Source organism: Sander lucioperca, chromosome 8 (genome assembly GCF_008315115.2).
Source record: "Sander lucioperca isolate FBNREF2018 chromosome 8, SLUC_FBN_1.2, whole genome shotgun sequence".
Lineage (NCBI taxonomy): Eukaryota > Metazoa > Chordata > Actinopteri > Perciformes > Percidae > Sander > Sander lucioperca.
In genome coordinates, this window is record NC_050180.1 from 33354996 (window position 1) to 33377371 (window position 22376).

At 41.0% G+C, this 22376-nt stretch overlaps 1 protein-coding gene across 1 annotated transcript in view; it reads right to left on the reverse strand.

The window, feature by feature from the left end:
- Positions 1 to 22376, reverse strand: part of kcnh3 (potassium voltage-gated channel, subfamily H (eag-related), member 3) — a 183477-nt gene that overhangs the window by 39743 nt on the left and 121358 nt on the right. The window contains exons 4-6 of the mRNA XM_031300665.2: positions 12940 to 13079; positions 9251 to 9509; positions 5619 to 5776 (exon numbers count right to left, since the gene is read on the reverse strand). Of these exons, the coding sequence (XP_031156525.2) occupies positions 5619 to 5776; positions 9251 to 9509; positions 12940 to 13079 (557 nt within the window). The remainder of the gene's footprint in view (positions 1 to 5618; positions 5777 to 9250; positions 9510 to 12939; positions 13080 to 22376) is intronic.

Sequence of the window (22376 nt, forward strand, 5' to 3'; positions counted from 1 at the left end):
TTATTTTACTACTCTGTCTATTTGGGTATGAAGATTTATATAGGTATAGATAGGATGCTGAGGATTCGATTAGATATTATGTCTGTAAATCGTGGTTTCCCATAAAGAGGCGTGTCATTTGACAATACATATCTTTTAAGGCAGTTTTCTCCAAAATAGTTTTGTTCTCAGCCAGAAATCTTCACTTCAGCAGCACTTAGGCCACATGCACCAAACTTTCCAGTTTCATTTCTAAATATATTCTGAAGGTTTCTACTGAGGGGTTTGTATATATATTATTCATAGCCTGATTTATACAACATTTTATTCTTAAAAACTAGCAAAAACATCTATTTTGAATGTTATCACTCCAATTCAATGGAGTCAGAAGGGGCCTGCTGCACCTACTAGTACAGGGGTCTTCAACGTTATCAAGCCAAGGACCCCTCAGCTGAAAGAAATACAGTGCACGGACCCCCCTACTATATTTGTACATTGTATAAAAATGTAGTTGCATATTACACTTGGCCGGAAGGATGAAAACGGATGGAGCAATATTCATATATTATTTATACAGCATGTTGTAATGTTAAACATACATGTGGAGTTGTTAGGCTTAACTGTATCTGTGGACGGCTACCATAGTGGCTACCTTACTTAGCGTATCATTAAAGTGCTCATATTATGCTTTTTGGCTTTTTCCATTTCCTTTATTGTGTTATATATCTTTTCTGTGTACGTTTACAAAGTGAAAAAGCCCAAAGTCCACCCCAAAGGGACTTACCATCTCCAACAGAAAACACTGTTCACAAACTGCTCCAAACAGCTCTATTGTAGTCCAGCCTTTACTTCAGAGACAAACGTGGTCACTTTGGAACACACGTTATAATGCTCGCCTAGCTGCTAGCATGGCACGCCCTCATACTCTGCTTCTGACTGGCTAGTAGTCCTTACCTAGCTACTGTCAGGGCACGCCCTCATACTCTGCTTCTGACTGGTTAGTAGTCCTTACCTAGGTACTGTCAGGGCACGCCCTCATACTCTGCTTCTGACTGGCTAGTAGTCCTTACCTAGGTACTGTCAGGGCATGCCCTCATACTCTGCTTCTGACTGGCTAGTAGTCCTTACCTAGCTACTGAGCATGTGCGACTCCCAACAAAGATAGAACAGAAGTGAGATGTCTCACTCTGTAGCTAAAACAGAGAGCTCAACACACAGGGTGAAAAGAGGAGCTGCAGACAAATATATGGTGTTTTTTGAAAAGTAAACCATGTAAACCTATCCTGGTACAACCTCTAAATACAATTATGAACCTGAAAATGAGCATAATATGAGCAACTCTTTTTTACGAATAGGGATCTTTGCTGATAATGTTAGGTTCGTGTTAATGTACTGTATATTTTTCAGACATATTTTCATTTTTTGAAAACAACAACAACAAAAAAAGTTTAAATAAATATCAAACAATAATTTGGTGCCCCAAATTTAGAGTAATATTACAACACTTTTTGTTTAAGTAAGAAATGAACTGGGAAAGTTTCATGGAGATATCTATTAGTTAAAAGCTTTTACCCTAGTCACCTGTGGTGTGTTGCCTTAAATATAATGGAACCATTCTGCAAAAGGGCGATCATTTTGACACTTGAGGATCTAAATTGCTGAGTATTCTTTATTTCATTTCTTTCCTCATGTGCTATTATTAATTTGTTGGTGTAGTCGACCGTTTTATTCAAAACATGAATATTTAATTTGTTCTCATATAAAATGAAACATTTCTCGACTCCAAATAAAAATTTAAAACAGAATACTCATTTTGCATGCATGTGTAGCAATTGAGCCCACAGTTTGAATCATCTTTACGGATTCTGAGCGTAGAAACACACATTAAATGAGACCTGCAGTGTGTGCACTGACACCAGATTGGCTCGGTGCCATTTGTTTGTCTGATGAGCGTCACTTTGGTGAAATGATAATCTGATATATTCACAAGGGAGCCAAAAACATTACTCATTCATTTTCTCTTCCCCCTAACTTGGCTGGTTGCCCTCAGTGTGTTAGTGTGGATAATAATGAATGCCGGAGAGTGTGCAGAGTGTGTGTGTGTCCACCAGAGATGTTCACAAGTCATTTTTTGGAAGTCCAAGTCGAGTCTCAAGTCTTTGAGCTCGAGTCCACGTCAAGTATCAAGTCTTTTGCTACGAGTCCAAGTCAAGTCTCAAGTCTCTGGCCATCTGATCTGTCCCCAACACTGTATTGTTAAATCTTATGAATTCAAAGCATGTCCTGTAGCTACCATCCATACAGTACAGTATCACAATCAGTAGGAGGAGAACTTTATGGGGTCTACTGCAATGCAATCTGAAGAAACCCAAATAAAGAACTCTGTTTCAATTTCATAACTGTATTTTTCAACATTTTGGTATGGGAAATTATTTTGCTTGCCACTAATTAAATCTGCATAAAACTGACATATGTGTAATGTTCTGTGGGGGAAATAGCTAAAGTAATACTAAACGTTATTTTTTTTCTGAAATAAAATGTGGGCACTGCAGCCAAGAGTGCATGTGAACTTGTGATGGGAAAAATATCACGTATGCTTAATTTTGTTACATCCAGAACTTACATTGGGTCATACAGGGGGACAGGGGACATGCAGCTCGTCATACGTTTCCCAGACGTACTGTATATGCGGCAATTAAAGAAAATAGAAATACATGAATGAATTTAGATTTAAAAAGCAATAATTGCATGAAAACAGGCTTTTAACGAGTCTCGAAGCTCGGGTCCGAGTCAAGTCTGAAGTCTTTTGGGTCGAGTCGCAAGTCAAGTCTGAAGTCAGCTGTTTGTGTCACTTAAGTGTGACTCGAGTCCGAGTCTCAGACTCGAGTCCCCATCTCTGGTGTTCACATTCAAGTGTTTTCCTTCCCTAGAAAACAAAAGGTGAATTAGTTTAGTCTATTTTATTAGAGAGATGGTCCCATACCATATTTTGCTTCCTGATACAGATTCCAATACCTGAACTTGCGTATTGGCTGATACCGTGTACCAGTCTGATACCAGTGTGTCATATATTTTATTATGTTTTAACAACTGTATACCTGTATGCATGTGATATGATTTCTATCATTGTTGTTCGGTCTGGCTCGGGTTAGACTCTTTGTGAAACATGAACAAAGACAAAAAAAAAAAGAATGCCATAGAACTTTCTTTTATTATCTAGTTTGGAAGTCAGTCAGTATGGAAAAAGAACATAAATAAACTTATGCCCAGAAGATTTTCTTCTGGGCTATATTACGTGGTACCGGATTGGTGCATAAACTCCAGTATTTTCCAATACAGATACTAGCACTTTAGCAGTATCGGAGGCTTTTGCGATACTGGTATCGATACATCTTTAGTTTATTATAAGGATTCCCATTAGCTGAAGCCTAGACGACCAGCTAGTCTTCCTGGGGTCTGTGGGGGAATTTCCGGAAACACCAAGGTGTGGTATGATGAGACAAAGGGAAGACTTAGACAACATCAGGTCATTCATTGGTCACAGGTCAGGGGACGAGAAGATTCATCCAGTCTCTTCTAACCAAACCTGTTCATGTGTAAATATGTATGTCTCTACAGATTCAGGGAATCTAGGCAGCTGCATGATAAGGGAATGTTTTTTTTCAGGACTATCTACTTTTGGAGGTCAGAGGGCCTGGCACACTTTAGCATACTTCCAGAGAGAGAGATAGGCTGAACTAGGCTTTAGCATCTGATACTTCCAGAGAGAGAGAGAGAGATGGATAGGCTGAACTATGCTTTAGCATCTGTGTTTAGGCGCCTGCAATATCTTTGTTTACCTTAAAGGGTCAGGTAGTCCATATCCTTGATATTACACTTCCGGGATTGCTCCGGTGCTGCAGGAAATTCCGCCGGATGCATGTATTTTCCATTTCCTGCCGCTTTCTTTGTGTTGGAACTTTAAACTCCATTTGGTGGATTTATGAGGACTATGGTTAACTGCTCCTCAGATCTCTGCAGGGTAAATCCAGACAGCTAGCTAGACTATCTGTCCAATCTGAGTTTTCTCTCGCACGACTATATTGCAGCTGCTCCATGCGGAGCTTAGCACCGCCCAAGACGATTGTGATTGGTTTAAAGAAATGCCAATAAACCAGAGCACGTTTTCCTTCCCATCCCCGAATGCTCTGTGGAGTAGCCAGACCCTCCTTCAGTGCGCTTTGGAAGGAGGGTCTGGCAAAGCGAGACTAAGCTAAACGTTACACCTCCAGCATGAGTTTAAATCATACCTGTCAAGTATCTATATCTATATAAGCATTTTGGCCGGGAAAGTCCCGTATTTTACCCTTCTTTCCCGCCGTCCTCCCGTATTAGTATTTTCCCGTAAATCTCCCGTATTTTAACCTGCGTTATTAAAAAATAATAATACCCCGGGCCCGGGCGGAGTAAAAAAAAACATTCCCAATCTGAGCTCTGTCACTAGCCTCGCGATAACTGCCACCTGCAGTAGCCTACTACAGGTACTATAGGTGGTTGCGAGGTTAGTGTGTGAGGTCAGATGATGAGTGACAACGCGGGAAAAAAAAGAAAAAAAAAACAGAGACGGATGATGGACGCTATGACAGAGACGGAAGGCACTCCTGCCAAAAAACCCAAACCCTCAAAATGTAAGGGATACTGGAGCTTGGTTGGGGTGGTGGGACTGCTTGCGGTGGGCGCCGGAAAATTTCCCTTATTTTCAAATCCAAAACTTGACAGGTATGGTTTAAATACTTCAGGAGGACAGGAACTTCAGAGAGTTGGGACGGAACTGCACAATAACACATGGTGGTTAAACTGTACTGCCTGCTTAATTGTCTCCTCTATTGAGTGTTCATTAAATGCTCCTGTGTAAATCATCAAGGTCTCCCGAACCTTCTTCACGTATGTGAACGTAGTTTTTACTTAACAGGGTCCAAAACAACTTTAAATCAGACAATATTAAAATATTTCATGACACATACAGGAAAATAAAATGAACATAATATCTAAGTATAAAAAAACAAAAACAAGTAAACAACCCGGAAAACCCAAGAAAACAAACATCTAGAAAACAAAATTACATTAAATTACATTACATAACTAACATCTAGGTAGCTCACAAATACAAAGAAGGAGAACAAATATATCTTACAACAAAAGAAAATAAGATATAAAATATAAATTTTACAAGCGGCCGAAATGGGTTTCCTCAGGAGGGTGGCTGGCGTCTCCCTTAGAGATAGGGTGAGAAGCTCAGTCATCCGTGAGGAGCTTGGAGTAGAGCCGCTGCTCCTTCGCGTCGAAAGGAGCCAGTTGAGGTGGTTCGGGCATCTGGTAAGGATGCCCCCTGGGCGCCTCCCTAGGGAGGTGTTCCAGGCACGTCCAGCTGGGAGGAGGCCTCGGGGAAGACCCAGGACTAGGTGGAGGGATTATATCTCCAACCTGGCCTGGGAACGCCTCGGGATCCCCCAGTCGGAGCTGGTTAATGTGGCTCGGGAAAGGGAAGTTTGGGGTCCCCTGCTGGAGCTGCTACCCCCGCGACCCGTTACCGGATAAGCGGAAGAAGATGGATGGATGGATATAAATTTTAATAATGTAAACACAGAGAGGAGACTCACCACGCTGACGTTGAAAGCGTAGAGCAGGTCAAAGGGCAGCGCGGCGATGAGATCGACAAAGAGCCATGTGGTGACGTAGTGGACGCAGATGGAGCGGGCGTCGTACACCACCTGACCTGACGTGCTCACAAAAGTAGTTCGGAAGTTCAGCAGAATGTCTGCAGAGGACGACAACAACAGCAGAAGCTGACGGCAGGAAGTACCAAGAGGAAAAACACAGGCGTCATCGGCAAACTACAGTTACATGATGATTAGGAAAACATGGTGATTCACATGTTAAATGACAACACATAAAGGAGATGCCGGCAATACATAAACTGACATTACCAAATATAAACTGACAGACTGTATTAGTACTAACATTTACTTGTAAACTTAAAGGGGCCATACTAGAAGTTCAGCATGTTTTAGCAGGTTGACTTTAAAACAAAAAGAATGCAGAGGCTCAAAAGTGCGAAGTCACATCCAGTATGTCCAGGCAAAGAGATTGTGTATTAAAAAAGCATCCACAAAAAATATTGTCGAAACAAACCTTGAAAAAACAACAAAAAACTCGAAAAACTTAATGGAAAAGCTACAAAACGTCAAAAGGTGATAAATGTCGGAAAAGCTCCAAAAACTTTGGAACAAAAAATCAAAAAAGGCGACTAAAACGCATTCAAAGGCACTCTTAGATCTGAGGACAAATCTCTCCTCTATGTCCCCCGATCTCGACTTAAAGCTTTAGTGCGTAACTTTTTGATATTATTGAACGTCCGTTACATTCAAGCCGCTGCCAAATGAGTTACTACAAAGCTAATTCAGACTATCAGCTCCACACAACTCTCTCTGTATTTCTCAGTATGACTATGTTCAGAAGATTGTGGCGTCCGGTGACTTTCCCGCGCAGAAACTCAAGTGAAGATAATGACCTCTTCTGAAGAGTCCATCATGTTTTTTTAATCCTCCGTGTCCTCCTTGGCTACTAGCAACTGCGCGGAGGAGGGGAGGGGGTGGTGCGCGATCACGGAAGGCTTGCGTCATGTGGACGAGCCGACAGTTTTGTTGTCATTACTTAGAATTCTTCATGGGGGAGACAGAAACTACGCACTATAGCTTTAAACTAAAAGGTGACAGAGTCTTTGCTGCTGCTGCTCCGTGATTGTGGAACCAGCTGCCTTTAGATATGAGATGTGCTCCCTCTATTTCTGTATTTAAATCTAGGCTAAAGACACATTTTTACTCTCTGGCCTTTTTAACACACTAATTGCTCATTCTGTCATGTCTATAATTATGTATTTTTAAATTGCTACTTGTTGTTGTTGGGATGGTTTTCTGTATGTGTTTTGTTTCTACTTTTTTATTTGAACATTTCAATGCTTTTATCAGCACCTTGGTGCTTCTTTGTACAGCACTTTGGTCAACTTAAGCTGTTTAAATGTGCTCTAGAAATAAACTTTACTTACTTCATTTACTTACTTTAATAACATCTTTACACATGAAAACCAAAGTCATAATTCTGCCTTTTTGCACACACAAGAAGAAGATTTTTTCCTCTTCTATTCTTTTTTTTTTTTAAGAAGCTGTAAATGACCTATAAGCAGGGGCCGTTAAAAACTCTTACAGTTGGTGCATTTAAAGACACTGACTTATAATACATAAAAGTTAAAAAGTAGCTGCATCCATGTAAAATTTAAGAAACAACCAAGCTTTGAACATGAACTATTCTTCACTGATAGTCTTCTAGGACTGGTTTTCTCACCACATTGCTCATAAATGCAAAGTTTTTCTTCGACAAATAAACCATAACTCTTCCTCCTTGATTGCTCCCATTTGGATTAAATAAAAGTCTCATACATCATTATCTTGGCATTAATGGAAACCAAAGTTGGTCGGAAAGCAGCGATGTAAGATGCAGTAAATGCAATGGCAAAAACATGACAAACCACCAGCATGGCTTTTAGGTTAGGTCTTAGTTTTTTAGAATGTAGTTAATTCATGAAAAGCAGCGTATGAACAGAAATGAACAAATCATGAATAGTTCTCTGAGCGAGTGTATTGATAAAGAGGCTGGCCCATTAGTTCTAACAAACAGGATATCCTTTAACTGCGGGTGGCTCGTATAATTTCATTGCAGAATGTTGATGGAGGGTGTCCACTATTTTCCATTATGGCAAATTGTCCTTTGAAGAGCACTCATACACTCTCCTACAGATAGATGGACAACAGTGGGGACAAAGAGGCCTGTTGTTTTCTGGGAAATGAGTTAGCAATGAGACGTAATGGTCTATTGTGAATGGCTCATATCCTTCGACTGCTGTGTGTGCATCATTAAAAACTTAAACTAAACTTTTATCATGACTGATGAGCCTCTTAGAGACAGGCTGTTTTATTGACTTCCCATCAGGGGCGGTTAATACATCGATGAACAAATAGCCAATCTTCACAATCATTAAGTCCTGTTAATTACTGAAGCTAACTATGGTGTTTGATAAAAGACAGCACTTATCAAACAAGTAGTGTTAACGTCAGCGGCGCTCAGGTGTGTGCCCTCTATGAATATGTTAGTCATGATTTGTGAAAGAAAATAATTTGGCGCTACACTTAAACTATCCGAATACTGACCACAAACAGACACAAAATAACTAAAAAAGGGGCAAAACAACAACAAAGAGACAAAATGCCTACAAAGAGACACAAAACAATCACAAAGAAACACAAACGATCATAGAGAGATGCAACACAACCACAGAGAAACATAAAATGACTACAAAGAGACACAAAATAAGTATAAAGAAAGACAAAGCGACCACAAAGAGACACAAAACGATCACGAAGAGACACAAAATGACCACGAAGAGATGCAAATGACCACAAAAAGACACAAAAATACAACAAAGACTTAAAACAAACACAAAGAGACACAAATCTAAAGACAGAGAGATACAAACTACTACAAAGAGACACAAAACAAAGACAATGAGACACAAAACAAAGACGATAAGACATAAAACAAAGACAATGAGACACAAAAAGACAATAAAACACAAAAAGACAATAAGACACAAAACAAAGACAATGAGACACAAAACAAAGACAATGAGACACAAAAAGACAATAAAACACAAAAAGACAATAAGACACAAAACAAAGACAATGAGACACAAAACAAAGACGATGAGACATAAAACAAAGACAATGAGACACAAAAAAACAATAAAACACAAAAAGACAATAAAACACAAAAAGACAATAAGACACAAAAAGACAATAAAACACAAAAGACAATAAAACACAAAAAGACAATAAAACACAAAAAGACAAGACACAAAACAAAGACAAAGAGACAAAACAAAGACAATGAGACACAAAACAAAGACAATGAGACACAAAAAGACAGTAAGACACAAAACAAAGACAATGAGACACAAAACAAAGACAATGAGACACACAACAAAGACAAAGATACACAACACAATTACAAGATGCAACACAATTACAAAGAGACACAAAAGCAAAAAAAGAGACGAAAGCATCACAGAATCTTGCTCCTATGTAGGAAAGATGTGTCCATGGTTGTGGCGGACATGTTAGGGGAAAGACTACCTCGCGGAGTGAATGTTGTTACCAAACACAGCAGTACGTTCTCTCACCCAAAATAAACAGGATCTCTACGAGGATGTCGCTGACGCTGGGCGGGCTCCGCGGGGCAGTGTTGCTTCCTTCATCCCACCCCCCCACCACGGTGAAACACACGTTATAGGGCACGGTGACGGCCACGTAGAACGTCGCCAGCAGAATTAACCAATCCCAGCCGGCCTTGAAGGTTCCATAGTGGAGCAAGATGAAGCGAGATTTCTGGATGGCTGCTACCTTGTACTCTGGGATCGGAGGCTTGTCTCCGAACATGTTCTGGATTGGACACAGAGGGGAGAGAGAGGTTAACACCACTTTGTACATTCATTCTTTTCTTTTTTTTTACACCTGCACACAATAACATGTTGTTTACCGATACTGGTTTTCCAAGGCCGATATCGATACCGATTATTAGTAGTTAATAAAACTGATAACCAATATTTGGAACGATATGCATTTACAGTGAAAATGAAATTCTTTAAGGTGCGCATATATATATATATATATATATATATATATATATATATATATATATATATATATCTTTTTTGTCCACCCCAAAGGGACTTATCATTTCCAACAGAAAACACTGCTCCAAACAGCTCTATTGTAGTCCAGCCTTTACTTCCACGACGAACGTGCGTCACTTTGTAACACACGTTATAATGCTCGCCTAGCTGCTAGCGTGGCACGCCCTCATACTCTGCTTCTGACTGGCTAGTAGTCCTTACCTAGGTACTGTCAGGGCACGCCCTCATACTCTGCTTCTGACTGGCTAGTAGTCCTTACCTAGGTACTGTCAGGGCACGCCCTCATACTCTGCTTCTGACTGGCTAGTAGTCCTTACCTAGGTACTGCACATGTGAGATGCCTCACCCTGTAGCTAAACCAGAGAGCTCAACACACAGGGTGAAAAGAGGAGCTGCAGCAATGTGCAGTACAACAAAAATATTTTTGAAAATTAAACCATGTAAACCTATTCTGATATAACATCTAAATACAATTATGAACCTGAAAATGAGCATAATGTGAGCACTTTAAGTCACAATTAAGATTTGGGAATGTGACAAAATCCAACACAAAACTTTGTTTAAATGCTTTAAGCAATTATTTAATAAATGAGAAACTTTCAACATAACACCCAGTAACAGAGAGTCAGATAGTGTTGTGGGCGGGACATTAAGTCAGACTCAGTGGTGAGTGAGACCGAAGCAGAGGGACAGACACAGAGCTGGAGCTGAGCCAAAGTAGAGCACTTTTTAATTCATTAACTTTATCGGTCAAATAAGACACTGATACAGATTATCTGCAAACTGCCAAAAAACTGCCTGATAATCGTCCAGGGCCGATAATCAGTCTATCCCTAATGGTGTTAAGCACACACTCACTAAACCTCTTCAAGCTCATGCTGTCCAGACACAAGTTATGAAATCAAGCGTCTCCAACAATGTCAAGAACTCTACTGCATATCAGGTGGAATATACAATATAATATTCTCAGGGCATTTACAGGTAAAGTTTTCCATTTCAACAGTGCAGCCATTAAAACTGCACTTCAATCATTTTAAGTGTGTAACATTGCAGAGTTTTGATTCAGTGTTGGAAAAAGCAGAAATAGCATGCTGTTAAATAAGTTTTTTCATGACATTAGGGGAGACATTGAATGAGAAAATTGGGTTTCTAAATGGATAATTAGCTCATGTACACTATTTTCACTGAGAGATATCTGCAGGCATTTTTTATTCTTTTTAATCATAAAGTTGTTGTGTTTTCTACTTGAGGAACACGGCTTACTGTATACAGGGTCTTGTTGCAATGACCACCTAAAAAAAAGATTAACGTAAATAGAATTTGAGGACAGAAATAGGGAGGAAACACAAACGAGCTGCTCATTAATTGCAAAGTGTTTATGCAACAAACTGTACCTTTAAAATTATTTTCACCTTGGATATTTAATATACAAAATCAATGTTTAAGCAACTAAAAACAAGAATAATTATACCTAAAAATACATTATCCCTCAATATGTGTGAGTCACACTTGCAGGAGTTGAACTGCACAGGTATGCAAGTTTGTTTTATCACTGACATCAGTGAAATGCTGCTCTTTTACCCCCCCGGGGTCAGACAGAAGTGAACACACCCTAGATGACCTTCCTACCATCTGTCAGAGTGTGTGCTGCCATTGTACTGCAGCACATCTACTGTACAGTGGGGTGAACTACGGCTGCAACTTACAATTATTTTCATTGTTGATAATTTTCTCGATTAATGGATTAGTTGTTTGGTCTATAACATGTCTAAACATTGTAAATAATCATTTCACTCTTTGTTAACAGTAAAATAACTATTAATTAAAGTTTAATTAACTATCAATTTGCCATTTATTAAGGATGGTCATTATTAAGTGTTACCAGAAATTCGCAGCTCTATGGCAAACACACCAGCACCACAACGCTGGCCCTTGTTGTTTGGTGTAAGAAACCCTGACGCAGCTTGGCAAAAACCAATTAAACAAACTTCTTTTTATTGTAAAGTAGTACATAACTTTGTATTCCATCAGGATTAGAAAAGAGCCTTTGATGAATCTTGGAATGCCTTCAAATAGATTGTGTGTTGCTGAACAACCTGTCCTATATTTGTGCTTACCAGTTAGACTTGGATGTAATCATCTGTGCAAACTTTTTAAAAATAATAATAATGATTACATGAGAGGAACTGTGGGGCTAGTTTGGCGTGCGATGCACTTTCGGACAACCAAACTAGGGCTGCAACTAGCGATTATTTTCATTGTTGATTAATCTATCAGGTGTTTGATCTATATAATGTCAGAAAATTGTGAAAAATGTGGATCAGTGTTTCCCCAAAAGCCTAAGATGACGTCCTCAAATGTCTCGTTTTGTCCACAACTCAAAGATATTAAGTTTTACTGTCACAGAGGAGAGAATAAACTAGACAATATTCACATTTAACAAGCTGGAATCAGAGAATTTTAAACTTTTTCATAAAAAAATGACTCAAACCGATTATCAAAATAGTTGGCGGCTCATTTAATAGTTCACAACTAATCGATTCATCTTTGCAGCTCTAAATTAGGGCTGGGCGATATCAATATTGCGACGATACTGTAGGGTTGACTATTTATCGGTGTTTTAAGCCCCCAACATCTCTAGGATTAGGCAATGGTTAGGGTTAGGGTTAGGGTTAAGGTTAGAGTTAGGTGCCTTGAAGTCAACTGTCACAGCGCTGCTTTGAAGGAGACGTTGGGGGCTTAAAACACCATCGAGCGGGTTGACTATTGGTGCTTTCACAACATATTTACACAACGAGATTTGTGATAAATAATCATGAGTAATGTGGATATAATGACTAAGTGGGTAAAGGCAAATAACAGAACAGCTAGAACAGTCTGGAAAGTCCAGAGAATGACATCACTTGACTGTAATGCAGCCTTTAAAACCAGGAAAAGACAACACTTGTGTCATATTACGATATTACGGTATCTAAAATCTAAGACAATATCTAGCCTCATATATCGATATTGATTTATATTGATATATTGCCCAGTCCTACTCTAAACCAAACACCTAAAAAATATAATGAGCCTGGGTAGGTAGTGAGCACAGAGTTAGTCCAGTCTTTCAGGGAAGTAGATGAAACCCTTTTGTACAGATGTATCCGTGTCGACAGAGAAACAGAGAAACTCACATTGTTGATCTTGAGTTTGCTCTTGTCTTGTTTCTGCAGGTGTCCTGACAGGTGATAGAGAACTGCTCTGCTGCGGCGCCGGTTGGCGTTGAAGCCTGGAGGGCGAGTTACCTGATGCACCTCCAGACCCGTCTCCTCATCTGTGAAGGAGATGGGAACACGCTGAGCCACAATCCAATCCACAACACACAATGAGAATTTAAACCAAGCTGTGTTGACTGAAACGCTCTGAACCCAAAAGTCAGAGGCAGTGAAAACATTATCTGTAATATATCAAGGTGAAATGGGAGAAACTCAATGTAGAAATGCCAGACGTAGATTAGCATGATACCTGGAGGACACAAATTCACAAATATGGAGGGAAGTTTCTTTATTTTTCAAAAAATGAAAAGCAAGCAGCTGTGAAGTGATCAGAAATATTGGCGAGAGTGCGGGTTTTTGATGTAGACAATTCTCATGTTTTTTTAAGAACAAACAATAATTGTATATTGGGAAATGGTAAGTACGGAGCTACAACAAATCCTAAGATATGAGGTTCCTAAAAGTTCATTGGTGCTTTATCTATGTAAATTCTCTGAAGAATATATTATTGCTAGTGATAGATATTTGATCAAAGTACTGCTAGTAGCTAGCAAGAAAGCTCGGAACTGTGGTGAGGAATCACCATTAACGGCGAACCAATGGCTAACAATTGTGGAAGAAATCCTTGTAATGGAAAGACTGACACATAAACTGAGACTACAAGAAGCACAACAGGACAGAAAATTGAAAAAAAATTGACTCGAGTAAGTAGAGTAAAGTAAAGTACTGGCAGCTCATTTTCCGGACTTTGCTCCTTAATTACAAAACGGCAGTTTTGTGAGTACCTACAGTTAAAATACAGAACATATTTTCTGTCAGGCCATTATACAATTATCTCATACAAAGCTGCTCAGTAGGTAAAAAGCAAAAAAAAAAAGGCTGTAAGAAGTGTCAAAGGTCAAAAAAAGCGACAAAAACATTGGAGAAAAACAACAAAATGTCAAAATAATCTCCCAAAACCAACCGCCGTGGCCGACAAATGTTGTCAGCAAATTATGCAATTTGAAAAGTAAAAAACAAAATTACAACTGTGAATCCCGTTCTACAATTTCTGTTTAATATAATATATAGTCATACAACATACACAGGACTAGAACAACATTACTCTCCAAGGCTGGAAACATTTGAAGCCACTTCCCAAGCAGATTTCTTTTTGCTTTGTTTGCTAGTGTTTGCTATTCCGTTGTTTCACCTGTCAAAAAGAAATCCTCATCTAACTTCTTACTTCATAAAAATCTGTTTATAGCATGAAGCTTTCTCAGTGAAGCAGCCTCCAGTCTCAGATGAGTCAAACCATTTGCATGTTTCAGAGTGGAATTCCCTGTTTGTTTGATCATAACTCCTCTGTGCCAGTTCTATACTCTGATGCGCATTTCATGCTGCTTGAGTGTTTGGGTAAATATCTGATATGATATTGATCTCTCTCTCTGCCTTTGTGGCTCTTTATTGACTAAACAAGGTTGTTCTTTAGTTAGAATTCGATGCTCAGCTTGGGCTGACATCCAGATATGTATTTACAGAACAGAATCCAAAATAATGGCTGGACATCTCCAACACCTCACGTCATCCTGTTTGTCATTATTTATACCGAAAGATCATTTCAGGTAAGGTAAAGAAACAAAAGGAGACAAAGAAGTACTGTAGGTACAGGGGCGGGGCTAGAAGGGGTGCACGGGGTGGCACCACACCACCCCCCAAACATATGATAGGCTCCCCCTGGTGCCCGATCCCCCAATCTATTGGGAGAGTGTGATTTCTATTGGATTAGAGTACTGTCACGTGGTAGCCTGTTCTGCCAATTTTCCCAGCCCTTGTCACATGACAAATTAATGTTTCCATGGGGACTATCTAAAATTCTGATATCAGGGTTTTCCCTACCATTGATAGGCTTAGGCGCAGCACCCAAACCCTTTTGGGCAGCAACTAAGCCAATGTATGTACCTAAATGACTTCTCTCAAATCTACTGATTGTAGTCGGCTCTAAGTGGGCTTCTTTAGCAAGTTTGGTCTTTATGCTTTTTGAGTGTTATTCTTTTTTTTATATGCTTTAGCTTTTCCAACATTTTAGACACAGATATGGTAATGATAATGGTCCAAAATGATGAAAAATTGAATATTTAAAAAAATTGAAAAACGTAAAATTTCCTTGAGCGAGGACCCCTAAACTACCTTGCAAAATAAGTGCACCTAAGTCTTTTACAAACCTGGAGAAAACACTGGATACCATGGAACCAGCACTGGAATTGTTTATATTTTTTAAATTGGCAGACTGAGCTTGTACAAAATGTGTATTGTATTCGGATATACAATTTGTTTTAAATGAAAACAAATGAAATTAATAATGAATGTGATGTTTTATTTAGCAGAATTACATTGTGTTGCTCTATCCTATCCAATATTTAATATATTTCTAAGCAGATTATCTATACTGTATTCTGATAAAATGTCCAACCCCCCCTGACTGATTATTGGTCCCCCCCCCCCCCCCCCCCGTGTCACCTCACTTTAAAAATCCTTATATCGCCCCTGCATAGGTATATTAAGGGAGTTGTTTTCTGTTAAGCCATCATCAAGACGGAAAATCTTTTCTTGCTCTCCATTTCCATTTTACATTTCCTTTCATGAATGTCCCTGTGTCTGTCCATTATTATGATGCCATGCCTGTAACCAAATCATTTTCATATTCAGCCGGTAAATTTGATTTGTGCATCGTATCTAGGATGGATTTCAAACAGTTCAGATGGTTCTCTGTTTGCGGAGACTCTTCCTTTCTTTCTCTCTGTATGTAGAATTCAGTTTGGGGTTATTCACATGTCCTTTACAGCGAACAGACATGTGGCATAAACATGGTGTGTGTTTTCTGTCTGAGGACAGTTCCATACAGCATTTGCACCAGCATCTGTTTCGACAGATGTACAAGAGAGGTATGCTTGTTGTGAATTTGTGCGGTTAGAGTCAATGCTCTTCTAGGAAGCTTTAAAGAGGAGAAACTAGTGGTAGCAAAGTTAAAAGTTTGTCTTCTGAGCTACATTAAAGCAGGGTATTCTTACTAATTTAAAAAGAGGAAGAGGCTAGATTTTTGATCAGGGGAGGCTGATAGGATAACTTTAAAACTGGTGATAGAAATGCCGGGTACAATTTGCCAACATGTAAGCTTCCTGGAAAACGGTGCACCTTCAGTGATGGTTCAACACAATAAAAGAGTTGAGAAATGTCCCCAAAATCCAGCTTTTCTGCCTGTATTATCAAATCAATCTGGAAATTCCTCCGGATGTCACTCTTTTCAGCCAGATGTCCGTTACCTTCCTCTTTCTTTGTGTTGGCGTTCTAACCTCTGGTGGATTTGTGAGGACTATGGTTAACTGCTCCTCAGATCTCTGCAGGGTAAATCCAGACAGCTAGCTAGACTATCTGTCCAATCTGAGTTTTCTGTTGCACGACTGAAAACAACTTTTGAACATACACACGTTCCACTAAAACAAGTTTTTGCAGAGGCACCGTGGCTCTGTCCGGATTGTGATTGGTTTACAGAAATGCTGATAAACCAAAGCACGTTTTTCTCCCATCCCGGAATGCTGTGTGAACTAGCCAGACCCTCCTCTGCAGCGCTGTGGAGGAAGGTCAGGCAATGCGAGACCATAAGTAACACAATGACAGGAAATATGACTATTTTGGTCATTGGTTCCATAAACTTTCTGTAATAAAACATCTAAAATCAAATTATTATCAAATGGGCATCCGTGGTCTATATTGTGTCAGTTTAGGGGTCCTTGATGTGAAAATGTTTGGGAACCACTGGTTTACACTACCAAATAGTGTGTGCTGTTTTCCTCACATGATCTGTGAATGCGTCCTGCGCCTCGCTATGGCGGCTTTTCACCCCACTTTGCAGTTTGGCCATTCAGCTATAAACACGTTTGCCTTCAGACATCGCTAGACGATACTTTAAAGTGCTCATATTATGCTCATTTTCAGGTTCATAATTGTATTTAGAGGTTATATCAATCAGGTTTACATGGTTTTATTTTCAAAAAACACTATTTCTGTTGTACTGCACATTGCTGCAGCTCCTCTTTTCACCCTGTGTGTTGAGCTCTCTGTTTTAGCTACAGAGTGAGGCATCAAACTTCTGTTCCATCTTTGTTGGGAGTCGCACATGCTCAGTAGCTAGGTAAGGACTACTAGCCAGTCAGAAGCAGAGTATGAGGGCGTGCCCTGACAGTACCTAGGTAAGGACTACTAGCCAGTCAGTTGCAGAGTATGAGGGTGTGCCCTGACAGTAACTAGGTAAGGACTACTAGCCAGTCAGAAGCAGAGTATGAGGGCGTGCCCTGACAGTAGCTAGGTAAGGACTACTAGCCAGTCAGAAGCAGAGTATGAGGGCGTGCCCTGACAGTAGCTAGGTAAGGATTACTAGCCAGTCAGAAGCAGAGTATGAGGGCGTGCCATGCTAGCAGCTAGGCGAGCATTATAATATGTGTTCCAAAGTGACCACGTTTGTCTCTGAAGTAAAGGCTGGACTACAATAGAGCTGTTTGGAGCAGTTTGTGAACAGTGTTTTCTGTTGGAGATGGTAAGTCCCTTTGGGGTGGACTTTGGGTTTTTTCACTTTGTAAACCTATAACATGCACAAAAAAGATATATGACACAATAAAGGAAGGGGAAAAAGCCAAAAAGCATAATATGAGCACTTTATCACACTAAAAGGAATAGTTAGACATTTTGGGAAAATGTGCTTCTTAATAGGGTTGCAACTACTGATTATTTTCATACATAGTCGATTAATCTGCCTTATTTTCTCGATTAATGGATTAGTTGTTTGGTCTGTAAAATGTCAGCAAAAAGTAAAAAACAATGTGGATCAGTATTTCCCAAAGCCTGAGATATTGTCCTCAAATGTCTTGTCCAGAACTTAAAGATATTCAGTTCCCTGTCAAAAAGGAGAGAAGAAACTAGAAAATACTCACATTTAAGAAGCTGGAATTATAGAATCTTTTTCTTCTTCATAAAAATGACTCAAATCGGGGGCGCCTTGGCAGCACACTTGGTAGGGCGCTTGCCCATTTACAGAGGCTCAGTCCTCGGCGCAGCGGCCGCAGGTTCGACTCCGACCTGCAGCCCTTTGCTGCATGTCATTCCCTTTTCTCTCCCCTTTCATGTCTAAGCTGTCCTGTCATAATAAAGGCCTAAAAATGCCCAAACAAAATCAAAAATGACTCAAATCAATTGGTGGATTATCAAAATAGTTGGCGGTTAATTTAGCAGTTGACAACTAATCGATTAATCTTTGCAGCTCTAGTTAAAGCTTTGAGATGAATTCAAGATAGTCGACAACTAATCGACTGATATACATAATGCCCCGTAAAACAAAAATGTTTGTGTAGAGAAGGATGCAGTCTATTTTAATCTGCAACTGTTAAACATGCATTTACTGTTGGCAGAGAAGGGAATGCAATATAAAAAGGAGATGGTATTTACACACTTCAGGGTAGATTCTTATAATGCTGTGGATACTAACAGTGCTGGTTTTCAGAATATACAGTACATTCTCTGTTTGCTAGTGGGGGAAATGGGCTGGTTATACATTCTAAATGATTAATACAGTCAATTAACACAGTGTGCATGTGGGTTAGAGCTAGTGTTAGTGCATATCAGTGTGTGTCTGTTTTTAAAAGGCACTTTTGTGAGTGTTTATGGGCACAATTATGTCTCTATTTCTTTGATTTTTTTTTCAATCGTAAATGTGTTTACATGTCTTTTTCTTTCCTTTCTCGCCTCCCCTTCCATCTCACACAGATTTTGCGCTTTGCAAAAGGCACATCACGCTGCTCTAAGTGCCAAAAGTGAACCGTTAATCCAATCAGCAGACTCCCACTAAGGAGCAGAAAGCAGTTAAATGGGATTGTTTGTGTCAACTCAACACATCATAAATGTCAGAGTCTTTACTTTCCCCTCGTTTTCTACTTGTTTGTCACTTATTCCCTCTTTCATTTCATTCTCACATCCAGAGGTGGTTAATTTAGCAGAAACTTGAAAAAAATTTGTTAGTGGGTATAGTCTTGTCTCAGTGATAAATCAGAAATAGAAGCCATTTAAGCCTTTGGTCTCTCTCTCGCCTTGCCTTTCCGTCTATTTTGTTGTTTGTCTTCTGTCCCCTGTGGTGTGTGCTGCATTCCAAATCTGGAAGCTTGAATTTGAAATGTAATAACTCATGCAGTGTGTAAAACACAGCTGAGTATATGAAGGCAGGCTTCAAACATTTCAGTGGTAAGCCAATGAGATATACAGCCAAATGAGGGAGCCTGTGCATCCATCTTCTTCCGCTTATCCGGTAACGGGTCGCGGGGGTAGCAGCTCCAGCAGGGGACCCCAAACTTCCCTTTCCCGAGCCACATTAACCAGCTCCGACTGGGGGATCCCGAGGCGTTCCCAGGCCAGGTTGGAGATATAATCCCTCCACCTAGTCCTGGGTCTTCCCCGAGGCCTCCTCCCAGCTGGACGTGCCTGGAAAACCTCCCTAGGGAGGCGCCCAGGGGGCATCCTTACCAGATGCCCGAACCACCTCAACTGGCTCCTTTCGACGCGAAGGAGCAGCGGCTCTACTCCGAGCTCCTCACGGATGACTGAGCTTCTCACCCTATCTCTAAGGGAGACGCCAGCCACCCTCCTGAGGAAACCCATTTCGGCCGCTTGTACCCTGGATCTCGTTCTTTCGGTCATGACCCAGCCTTCATGACCATAGGTGAGGGTAGGAACGAAAACTGACCGGTAGATTGAGAGCTTTGCCTTCTGGCTCAGCTCTCTTTTCGTCACAACGGTGCGATAAATTGAGTGTAATACCGCACCCGCTGCGCCGATTCTCCGACCAATCTCCCGCTCCATTGTTCCCTCACTCGCGAACAAGACTCCAAGGTACTTGAACTCCTTCACTTGGGGTAAAGACTCATTCCCTACCTGGAGAAGGCACTCCATCGGTTTCCTGCTGAGAACCATGGCCTCAGATTTAGAGGTGCTGATCCTCATCCCAGCCGCTTCACACTCGGCTGCGAACCGATCCAGTGAGTGCTGAAGGTCACAGGCCGACGATGCCATCAGGACCACATCATCTGCAAAAAGCAGCGATGAGATCCCCAGCTCACCAAACTGCAACCCCTCTCCACCCCGACTACGCCTCGATATCCTGTCCATAAATACTACAAACAGGATTGGTGACAAAGCGCAGCCCTGGCGGAGGCCAACTCTCACCTGAAACGAGTCCGACTTACTGCCGAGAACCCGGACACAGCTCTCGCTTTGGTCGTACAGAGATTGGATGGCCCTGAGAAGGGACCCCCTCACCCTGTACTCCCGCAGCACCTCCCACAGTGTCTCCCGGGGGACCCGGTCATACGCCTTCTCCAGATCCACAAAGCACATGTAGACCGGTTGGGCATACTCCCAGGCTCCCTCCAGGATCCTTGCGAGAGTAAAGATCTGGTCCATTGTTCCACGACCAGGACGGAATCCGCATTGTTCCTCTTCAACCTGAGGTTCGACTATCGACCGAACCCTCCTTTCCAGCACCTTGGAGTAGACTTTACCGGGGAGGCTGAGAAGTGTGATACCCCTGTAATTGGCACACACCCTCTGGTCCCCCTTTTTGAAAAGGGGAACCACCACCCCGGTCTGCCACTCCTTAGGCACCGTCCCCGACTTCCACGCAATGTTGAAGAGGCGTGTCAACCAAGACAACCCCTCCACACCCAGAGCTTTAAGCATTTCTGGACGGATCTCATCAATCCCTGGGGCTTTGCCACTGTGGAGTTGTTTAACTACCTCAGCAACTTCCACCTTGGAAGTTGCTGAGGTAGCCTGTGCATGTGGGGGGGAAATCGGAAAAGTGATTTCAAGCAGGTGCTCTTTCCCCCCATGAAGCAGTACAGACAGCAGCTCTGAAAGCCAATCTAAAAAAACTAAAACTAAAACTTTAAACAATCCACTTCATCTTAAGAGTCTTAATTACTCGGCTTCCATGTCTGTCTCTCTGCAGGGTCGCTATTCAACTCTCAGACTCTTTGGAGTGAACTCAGCTGGCAACAGGACGTTTAAAAGTAAGACTTGAATGTCTGTAATAACTGTGTATTCAATGTTTGCAGAATAAAGTCTGCAGGATTACAAAAATATTGTAAACAATGATTCAAGACATTCCCTTAACAGTCAACACACACCTCTTAAGTCTGCTCTTTTAGCTTTGCATGCTGGGATTTCTCAATCAAGAGTACAAAACAACAAACAGCTCGAAACCCGCCGAGCCACTCAGGAACTGGTGGAGAGTCGGTCGATAATGTGTGCTCCAAGAAAAATACAACCAGGTACCCAACACATCTGCCACTATGATGTTTTTATTGGTCGGACGTTATGTCAGGTAGGTGGACTGACTTTTAGGCCACAGGCAAAAAAACAACAACCTTTTATTTAGGTCCTAACAAGTCTATATCCACAACGTTCCACCTTGCTCCGTCGGATGTCATTGTGTTAATTACTGTATGGATTAGTCTCGCATTGCCAGACCTTCCTCCACAGCGCTGCGGAGGAGCATTCTGGGATGGGAGAAAAACATCCTCTGGTTTATTGGGATTTCTTTAAACCAATCTCAATCGTCAAAAGCCGGATGTCCGCTACCTTGCACGTTCTTTGTGTTGGAACTTTAAACTCTGGTGGATTTGTGAGGACTATGGTTAACTGCTCCTCAGATCTCTGCAGGGTAAATCCAGACAGCTAGCTAGACTATCTGTCCAATCTGAGTTTTCTGCTGCACGACTAAAACAACTTTTGAACGTACACATGTTCCACCAAAGCAAGTTTCTTCATGAGGCTATTTTGAAGCGGCACCATGGCTCCGTCCTGCGCTTAGCCGGCGCCCAAGACGATTGTGATTGGTTTAAAGAAATGGCAATAAACCAGAGCACGTTTCTCTCCCATCCTGGAATGCTGTGTCTGTGGACTAGCCAGACCCTCTGCGCTGTCGGGGAAGGTCTGGCAATGCGAGACTAGTCAGGTCCTAACTGAAAGGAGAGGGACTGCCCTGACTTGGGGCTCTTTTCATAGATCCTACAGGTGCAGTATCCTGGCAAAATGTATTTAATATTATAGTTAAAAAATTACAGACTTAGATGAAGACCTCCAAATTAAAAGACAAAATACCATCCGTGCTCGCTAGAACGACACATACTGTGGAAGCATTTCCTGATGCGATACTCCTACAGTACGTGATTGGCAAGACAACATTTTTCTGGGCCTGTCAAAAACACAAAAACAACTTGGTTCAGTTCAAGGTAAGCTCATGGTTTGGGTTAAAAATTAAAAAGGTCCCATAT